The sequence below is a fragment of the Caretta caretta genome, chromosome 3 (genome assembly GCF_965140235.1).
Source record: "Caretta caretta isolate rCarCar2 chromosome 3, rCarCar1.hap1, whole genome shotgun sequence".
NCBI classification, from domain to species: Eukaryota; Metazoa; Chordata; order Testudines; family Cheloniidae; genus Caretta; species Caretta caretta.
The window spans coordinates 18,551,334-18,561,628 of NC_134208.1; the positions used below are offsets into that span (position 1 = coordinate 18,551,334).

At 39.3% G+C, this 10,295-nt stretch overlaps 1 protein-coding gene across 1 annotated transcript in view; it reads left to right on the plus strand.

Moving 5' to 3' along the window:
* Window positions 1–8,978, plus strand: part of WDCP (WD repeat and coiled coil containing) — a 30,743-nt gene extending 21,765 nt beyond the window's left edge. The window contains exons 2-3 of the mRNA XM_048846248.2: window positions 2,090–2,210; window positions 8,812–8,978. Coding sequence (XP_048702205.1) covers window positions 2,090–2,210; window positions 8,812–8,978 — 288 coding nt within the window. The remainder of the gene's footprint in view (window positions 1–2,089; window positions 2,211–8,811) is intronic.
* The last annotated feature ends 1,317 nt before the right edge of the window (window positions 8,979–10,295 follow it).

Below are 10,295 nucleotides of genomic sequence, written 5' to 3' on the forward strand. Positions count from 1 at the left end.
ATTAATCAATTTGTTATGTTACATATATTCATTGTTTGTTAATTAGAGTTAATTTGTAGGATTATAAATGTATAAGATTGATCAGTATTTAGAGGAACTGAGTAAGTAAGGAAACAACCAAGTAGACATGAGTAAGACAAACTGAAATACAAGACCTGTAGCTTGAGGCCTGCAAGACTTTAGCTTAGCTATTTTAGGTGTTGGAGACAAGAAACAATGACTTAAGTGACTGAGAAATAACCTGATGCCCTAAGACTATGGGAAAAGAGGTACCAACTAGTAAAATTGCACAAAATTACTCAGAAGATTAATATCAGATCATAAAAATACTGTAAAGGCGCATCTAACTCAGACATGTGTCTTAAACCACGGGATACAGGTTGTGCGTCAATGCTAATGAGAACAAAGGAAACTTACACAGCCTATAGAAAATTGGGGTCTCTTAAGTTTCCAGGGGACACCAAGCAATAAGAGAAAAGAGGGTGGACACTTTTATGGACATACGCAGAATATAGGTGTAGACAGAATCACATTATAAAAAGGGAATGCCCAGAATGGGAAAACTGAGCTCCCTTGGGAAACTTCAGCAGGAACCATTCCTCTACTGATGATCAAGCCATGAGAGACCCATCAGACCCTAACACTGTTGTTAAGAATGCAAGTACAGTAACTCCTCACTTAAAGTTGTTCTGGTTAACCTTGTTTTGTTGTTACGTTGCTGATCAATTAGGGAACATGCTCATTTAAAGTTGTGCAATGCTCTCTTATAACATTGTTTGGCAGCTGCCTGCTTTGTCCACTGCTGGCAGAAAGAGCAGCCCGTTGCAGCGAGCTGGAGGGGGCTTGGAACCAGGGTGTGCCGGCAGCCCCCCTATCAGCTCCACGTTCCCCTACGTTCCTTGTGTGGCAGCTGCCCAGCAGGCTGTCAATTGCCGGCAGTTCAGCTGTCCCTCCCCCCACTGCCATGTGCTGCTCCTGCCCTCTGCCTTGGAGCTGCTCCCCGGAGCCTCCTGCTTGCTGTGCGGCGGGGGTGGGGGGGAGGAAGACGGGGGCTAATGTCAGTGTGTCCCCCTCCCCCCTGCTTCTGCCCCCCGCTTACCCCATTTCCATAGAGCTGCGGGGGGAGGAGGGGGACACGACAGGGCTCAGGACGGTGGGAGTTTCCTGGCAGCAGCTTCTGTCTCAACTTGCTGATCTACTTAACAAGGCAATGTTCTTAAGAGTGGGGTCAGCGTACTTGTGTCTTTGTCTCTGTCTGCCATGCTGTCTCCCCTCCCTCCATTTGTACTACCTTGTAGAGTGTGAGGCTCTGACTCCACCACCTCAACAAAGCTTCACAATCATTGCTGTGTACCAGTATTAAATTGTTTGTTTAAAACTTATACTGTGTGTGTATATATATATATAAAATATAGTCTTTTGTCTGGTGAAAAAAATTTCCCTGGAACCTAAACTCCCCTAATTACATTAATTCTTATGGGGATATTGGATTCACTTAACATCGTTTCGCTTAAAGTCGCATTTTTCAGGAACATAGCTACAACGTTATACGAGGAGTTACTGTATAACTATATTTGTAACTTGTGCATAGGTCTCTACAGAATTTCTATATGCTTGGTAATCATAAGATAAAACTTATAAAATAGACGAGACTTTGTACTGGTGAATGTATGTATGGTCACTACCCTTGGTCTTTATGTGTTACTAGAGACTCTAACTCTGAAGCAAGTGTCAGAGGTGACTTTCACTCTGTTAAGCTTGAAACTGTGGCTGCCAGAGCTGAATCCACAGTGATGTAATACCATGTTATAAAATTCACTTTAAATAAAATAAAAGGCTACAACCTGCAGACATGACTCTAAGGAGCCGGAAGCCAAATGAGTCCCTTTCTACTTGGGCCTGGTGAGACAGTACTATAATATTGCAGTTAGATATGGGTGCCATGTTACCATAAATATATAGATACATTGTTGGAAGTAAAGAGAAGATGAAAACCCAAAATGATAAAGGAGCTGGAGGGTCTGATTCTTGAAGTAAAAAGTGGCTAGTATTCTAACATGACCTTTTTTTTACTTGTATGTGTCCGAAGAAGTATTTCTCAAATGGAGCTGTTGCTGAAGAAACAAGAACTGTTCTCCTTTGTGATGGCAAGATCCATCTGAATTTAGTCCAGCAGCTTTTTGATCTACCCATTATTGAAATGAAACATGGTAAGTTCTGTTTATTTCTGGTGGCTGGGTTACAGACAACATTTTCAATATCAGAGTTATACTTGGAAACATATATAGGTATTTTGACATTTTTCCCAATAAGCCCTTGTTTTTGTCGTCTGAAACATGGCAGAAGGTAGTAGTGCTGGCTTGAAGTAGTAATAACAAACACCAAATACATGGTTTCCATCATCACCGCCCCCCTATAAAAATTGTTCCAGCACCCCTGCCAGAACATCTCCCAAAATTACTTAAATGTTAGGGATGATTGCATCGATGCCTGTGACAGAGTGCTGGGCAACAGCACCTGAGCCAGCACTCTGGTCACTGCAGCTCTAATTAATTACTCCAGAGCAGACCTCATTAAGAAGAGTTGTGCCTGATTGATGGGCTGGGGAGAATGAAGAGGCTAATTAGGCCATTAGGCAAATGGTACAAAAGGCACAGGAAGGAAGTGGGATGGAAGGAAGCAGATAGAGAGAGGGAGGGAGAGATTGTTCTTCCCTGCTTACCTCAGGAGCGGAAGACTCCCTAGGACAGTAGGTGTAAGTAAGGCTGCACAGAGTATAAGGGTGGTGGAAAGCGATATTGTAAATTATAAATATTGTAAATTGTATAGGGTGTTTTACCAGCAAAAATGTCACTGAGCTGTTTGTGGGCTTGAGCAGAGGCAAGAGCAAGCATGCCCTGCCGTGCTGCCCCCAAACCAGAGCAATCAGTTAGATTCCTCTGTGGAGGGAGACAGAGAAAATAATCAGGACACAAAGTTCTTTGGAAACAGGGATGCTTCCTTTTAAAGCTTTTTGGCATCCTTACCCCTTTACCCTCTTCCACAAACATGCCATGTACCTGATGATATGGGGCAGGGGGTGGGGGGAATCATTCCTAGGATATTAAACTTTTTATGTCTGGAAATTCTTGGGATTAGTGTAATCTAAAATTAGTACAGGAACCCAGTGTTCTAATCTGCCAAACTCTTCTCTTTTTACCTTCCACCAGTGATTTATTTGTAAAGATGGGGAGGATCCAAGAAAATCTTCTCCCTGGTCCATGAACTATCTAATCCTTATCTGTAAATGTTTATCAGCTTCTCAGCCACCGCAGGGCATGTATTTCCCCCCCTCTCCTCTGAAATGGTTTCAGTGGCTGGATTTATCATATGTTATATATATTATAAACGTTTGCCTTGGTCTGTAGCTGTGATCTCTTTGAGTGGCTTCCCTCCCACAGGGACACCCAACAATAAATTCCTACCTCCCCACCCAGTTACCACCAACAAATAAAAATATTCCTCATAATTAGAGCTGGGTGGGAGATGATTTTTCTGTCCCATGAAAATTTTCAACATTTCAAAAATTTTCAGAGAGCAAAAGCAATCCTGGCCCCAATAGCCTATTGGTTAGGGCACTCACCTGGGATGAGGGAAACCTAGGTTTAAATCCCTGCTCTGAATCAGATACTTGAGGTACTTGAGCTTGGCTCTCCCACATCTACCAGGCTATTGGCAGTTCTGGGGTGGGACTCTCTCTCTCTCTCATTTTGACTAAAACTTCCATTCTGTACCTAAGAAACCTTCCTGACTGTAATATGCTATGATTGGCAACTTACCGCTAAACAGAGACCAGCAGAGGGATGGCACAGATGCTGTCAGTGAGGACAGACCAGTGTAGGAAAATCTGCACAGCACCTGCTTACACTAGACCTGATTCATCCTGGTGCTGATGCTGAGATCAGTGCAAAAACTGAGAATGGTGTCTCCCTGAAACTGGTTTGGTTTTGGGCTGCCTTAACTTTTACCCTGGCTGCAGTGGTCTCTCTGAGTAGCTCCAGCAGCCAAGCATGGGTGGGACATAAGACATCTCTCCCTCTGTCAACATACCTCTTGTACTGGAGGTGGCTGCAGGTGGTGGAGTAGAGCCAACTATGCCAACTGTTCACCTGCTGGGGAGGCCCTCTGTGGAATTGGTATTTTCAGAGAGATCCCTCTGCAGCAACACAAAGTGGCTTTAGCATGGGGAGGAGGTGATGAATTCCCATCTTTGGCCAGCACTACCAGTTCTTGATTTTAAGAGCACCAAATTCACCTGTTTAATTAAAAAAAAAGACATGCAGAGATTATGAAAATGAACAAGAAAGGCTGATAATTTAGTTAACATCAACACTCTTCATTTTGATGCCCCAGGTTTTACAGAAGACAAATGCCACAACACAGAAGCACCTACAGATGTCTCTTCTGTCCAGTGTGCTGTTACACTCTTACAAATGGACTCCTTTTTTGAAAGAGCAAAGGGAATTGTTGAACCAAGAATCCCTCTCAAACCATGCAAAATTTACCAGATTCAGAGCAGAGGGATTTATGTGATTCTTCAATCAATTGAAGAACTGACCGGGAGTGGGGGCAGGTTGCACTCCCTGAGTTTTCCTTTGAGTTTGGGATTCAGGTGAGCTACAAAGCTCAAAGTATAATCCATCAAAATTGCTGAGTTTCACCTAGTTTTGCATTGAAACTCTGTAAAACCACAAGTTTTGCATAGTTTTGACACAAAACCATGAGATGGCCTGGGCACAAGTGACATGTTTGTGAACATTAGCAGACTGTACTACAAATGTGGGGTGATTTTCCAGTTTGCAACAGAACACAAAAAGTGCACTGAAGGGTTAACAGAAATGTTACTCAGCACCATCCCATCCTCTAATGCCACATAATTTGATGGGACACTTTGACAAATGTCCTTAGTTTGCAGCGATGGTTTCCATTTTTTTTCTTTTGAATGAACATTTTGAAATGCTAATCTGCAACAGTGGGCCAAATTCATACTGATGCAAACCCACTGAAATGAATGGAATTACATCAGGAATGAACTTAGCCTTGCCCTGTGCTTCAAGTCCAGTAGCATAATGCCATTACCCTCACTAAATACAGCCTGTCAAATACAGCATTGGTAACAGCACATATTTGGAGGTCTCAGTCTTCTGCAGGTCATCTGTAATAATTATGTAAAGTAAAGGAGTATTTTTAAGATTACTTTTTGCACCACCCTATCTCTAAGTAACAAAACATTTTGTGGGATATAACACGAGTGTTAACTTATTGCAATTGTGATTTTTTCAAACTTTCAAATGAATGGGGATAAAAACTCACAAGAGAATAAAAAAGCAGGTTTTATCAGTTTGGCTGATAATACCGTTCTGTTGTTTTGTGTGGCAGCATTTCCAATTACAGCCCTCTAGTTTATAGACTCCAAAGTCTGTCCAGAATTAGAAAGAAGGTATTAACAGAAAAAGATTAAATGTTCATGGCTGGGAATGACAATCTTATGATGTTATAGGTGACATGACAACATGAAATAGTGAAGCAGCTTGTGAAAGTACTTAGTTAATAGCATAAGGAAAGGTGATTTTGCTTTGCCAAATACACGATGTTGCAACTGAAAAAAAAAATCAAGCACAGGGTTTTAGGGTTTTTACACTTCCTTTTTCCATAATCTTTTTCATTGTGAGTAGAAAAGTAAATTTATAAGAACTATCAAAATATACACAATGAAACATAGCCTACCAAAGATGCTATTCAAGGTCCTCTATTCCATAATAACGGGACAAGTAGGCCTTATCAATAATATGGCACACAGAGGTTCCCAGAGTGGTATTGCTGTCAGTGCTCTTTCTTCTGAAATGTCCAACTGAATAAAACAAAGGATATACAGACAAATTGTTATATATGTGTATGTTATGTCTTCTGATAACAAATAGGTAGCCCATTAGGGAAAAGACCCACTAGCAGTAAACAAACACAGTAAATATTGCTTTATTTTAAAAGGTGACTTACAAAGGAAAGAAAATAGGTTAGTATTCTTTTCTGCGTCTATATGATGCATGAAGCAAGCCTGAATGGTTTTGATTTTCTTTCTTTCTTTCTTTCTTTCTTCTTTTTTTTCTGCTTTTTCTTTTTTTTTTTAAAAAAAAACATTAGAAATTCAGATCTGTCTAACAACCCTATATTTTCATGAGAAACTTTGGACAACTGGAGAGCTAATAGGTTTACGATATCAGAAATACTATACAGATGAAACATAATTAATTGAGAGGAGAAGTGATTTTTATTCAGTCAGTTTAAAAATCTTGTTATTGTTATCACCTATTTAATATAAATGCCCGAGAAACACTTGGGAGAAAAGACATCTTTGTCAGAGATTCAACAACCCACCTCTTCAACTGAGGACTACGAAAGCTCAAAATCCCCATTTCTGAGACCTCTAACAAGTCATCCCACAAACCCACTAAGAACAAGACTTGACAGTCCTGATATTTCTAAGGTAAAAACCAAGCAATAGTAAAAACCAGACATACAAAAACAAAACCCTTTCAAGACTTCTTTATATCATAATTAGGGCTGTCAAGTGATTAAAAAAATAATGATTAATCACATAATTAAAAAAATTAATTGTGATTAATCGCACTGTTAAACAATAATAGAATACCATTTATTTAAATATTTTTGGATGTTTTCTACATTTTCAAATATATTGATTTCAATTACAAAACAGAATACAAAGTGTACAGTGCTCACTTTATATTTATTTTTGATTACAAGTATATGTAAAAAAAACAAAAGAAACAGTATTTTTCAATTCACCTAATACAAGTACTGTAGTGCAAACTCATTATCATGAAAGTTGAACTTACATATGTACAGTTATGTACAAAAAAAACTACATTCAAAAATAAAACAAAGTCCACTGAGTCCTACTTCTTCTTCAGCCAATCGCTCAAACAAACAAATTTGTTTACATTTTCAGGAGATAATGCCCACTTCCTGTTTACAGCGTCACCTGAAAGTGAGAACAGGTGTTCTCATGGTGCTGTTGAAGCGGGCATCGCAAGATATTTACCTGCCAGATGCGCTGAAAATTCATATCTCCCACCATGCTTCAACCACCATTCCAGGGGATATGCATCCATACTGATGATGGCTCGATAATGATCCAAAGCAGTGCAGACAGACGCACGTTCATTTTCATTATCTGAGTCAGATGCCACCAGCAGATTTTCTTTTTTGGTCGTTCGGGTTCTGTAGTTTCTGCATTGGAGTGTTGTTCTTTTAAGACTTTTGAAAGCATGCTCCACACCTCATCCCTCTCAGATTTTGGGAAGGCACTTCAGATTCTTAAATGTTGGGTGAGTGCTGTAGCTATCTTTAGAAATCTCACATCAGTACCTTCTTTGTGTTTTGTGAAATCTGCAGCGAAAGTGTTCTTAAAATGAACAACATGTGCTGGGTCATCATCTGAGACTGCTATAACATGAAATATATGGCAGAATGTGGGTCAAACAGAGCAGGGGACATGCAATTCCCCCCCACACACACACACACCCCAAAGGAGTTCAGTCACATATTTAATTAATGCATTACTTTTTTAATGAGCGTTATCAGCATGGAAGCATGTCATCTGGAATGGTGGCTGAAGCATGAAGGGGCATACAAATGTTTAGCATATCTGGCACGTAAATACCTTGCAATGCTGGCTACAAAAGTGCCTTGCAAATGCCTGTTCTTACTTTTTGGTGACATTGTAAATAAGAAGAGGGCAGTATTATCTCCTTTAAATGTAAACAAACTTGCTTGTCTTAGCGATTAGCTGAACAAGAAGTCAGACTGAGTGGACTTGTAGGCTCTGAAGTTTTACATAGTTTTGTTTTTGAGTGCAGTTATGTAACAAAAAATTCTACATTTGTAAGTTGCACTTTCACGACAAAGATTGTATTACAATACTTGTATGAAGTGAATTGAAAAATACTATTTCTTTTCTTTATCATTTTTACAGTGCAAATATTTATCAAAAATAATATACACTTTGATTTCAATTACAACACAGAATATAATATATATGAAAATGTAGAAAAAACATTCAAAATATTTAATAAATTTCAATTGGTATACTATTGTTTAACAGTGTGATTAAAACTGTGATTAATCATGATTAATTTTTTTGAGTTAATCATGTGAGTTAGCTGTGATTAATTGACCGCCCTAATCATAATTAGGAGTGGGAAAAAGTACAAAGTCATTTTTTTCTTCTGCATGTCACCAGAATTTAGAGCTGCTGAACAGTGCTGGATTGAAAGCCCTAGAGATGGAAGTTTCTATTTATCTCCAAAACAAATATAGCACAGGTAGTTTCTTAATATTGTATTTTAATTTTTGTCATTCCTTCATCATTTGGGAGGAGGGAATGAGTAGATGGAGGAGCAGAAGTAGATGGCATTGGAGCACAGGTTAGCTGTGGAAGGCTAGACAAAAAAGTTTTGAGGAGGAAAGTGGGGGTGCTTAGGGGGCATCGACATCAGCAAAAACTGAATTTGTTTTTCAGGGTTAGTAAAAATGCCTGAGGCCTTTGTACACTAGGACTTCGATTAATGTTACCATTGAGGAAGCTTCACTTACGGTGGATTGCCAGATATGAATTCTGCTAGTATAGACAAGGTTTTAATGCAGAGGAAAAGGAAGAGTAATATGCTGGACGTCCTATTTTAAAGTGTGATTGTATATTGTATGTAAGCACATCAGTACCTTCATTTTCTTTAATGCTCAATTTCTTTATAGGTTCTTCTTGGATTGTTCTCACTGCAGACAGTGAAGGCTTTGTTCCATTAATGTTCAAAGCAAAGCAAGAGATAATCATAAGGGATGGAAGTGACAGTTCAGAAGCCTGTGGAAGTCACTCCTGCAAAAACAGCATTTCTATGCAACCACCAAGCAGTGTGACGTAATTTCAGGATGAAGAATGAGAATGCCCTTCTGTTATGAGACCATAAAAAAAGACATTCTGCAGTATCAGAAACTGCATGACTAGAAAACTGTCTCCCATACATTCAGTGCGTTGAAACTGTAATGCATGTGGCACAGTTCCACAGTAGTTAGATTCTATCTGGGCTTCCATGGTCCGTTCTGCAGGATCAGATCTAGATTCATGTCTGTTTCATCTGACACTAATAATGCTTGTGGCATGATTTGAGCAGTGGGTGAGGAAAGACTGTTCTTCTGTAGCTGGTACTTTAATTCTGTTCAAGATATTCTTGGAGTGGCAAGTTAAAATCATGTGATGACAATAATGGATAAATATCAAGAGTGGGTGGGGCAATTCAGCAGTAACAGGTACACATTTTGCACTAAAAGCTGGTGTTACTGAAGAAAGTTTTTTAAAGTTCATTTCTGTTTATTAACATACACAGAAAGCAATCACTTTTTTGGCTTGGCAAGAGCTTGCTGCTCCAGTGGATCCTAGAGAAACTTGCACCATTTTGGAGAAATACATGATTTTTATGTGAAGATGCATGACTGTTAAAAGAGCTCTGTCAGTGTCTCATCTGGCATGAGGATCTGTATAGCGGAACCCAGGAAAACAACTATTTAGCATGCAACAAAGAAAAAAAATAACAAGGTAAAGCAAGGATCAAAGACATTTGAAGACACTATTACATATTACAAGCACATCCTGGGAGCAGTTGGACAGACTTGTGGGAGCTCAAACGATTATGAGGATGAGAGAAGGAACAACAAAGGAATTGAATAAACTCACTGTTTTTCCAGGAAGTAGGGAGGGAAGGGTGAAGTGTTATTGTCCATTCTGTGTGTGGGCTCCTGTTTGTCATACTGGGTATGCACTGACAGAAAGTATGGAGAGGCATACCTGTTTCATCCTTCATTCCTTGAGCACAAAGGATGAATTTTTATGTAATCTTTTTCCTACAAGTTTTAGTCCTTAAATCTGTTAAAAGCATTTATCGTCACAGTTTGAATCTTTGTCTTTGTGAATATCTCTGAGAAGTGTTTTCCCTGCACCTTGGGAACCATGGTAACATTGTTTATATAGCAGACATATGGTAAAATCTATGTGATAAACTGCATTTATCATACAACTCATTTCACTTGCAGTCTCCCCATTAATGAATCTCCTCCTGGGACTTATTCTAACATTCCACAGTGCTGCGCAATAAAAGACATGTTTCTTTCTATTCCCCCAAAGTGTGGGATTTCTCTTTCAAAATTACATAGGCCCATGGCTCAAGATGGGCAATAATCAGTCT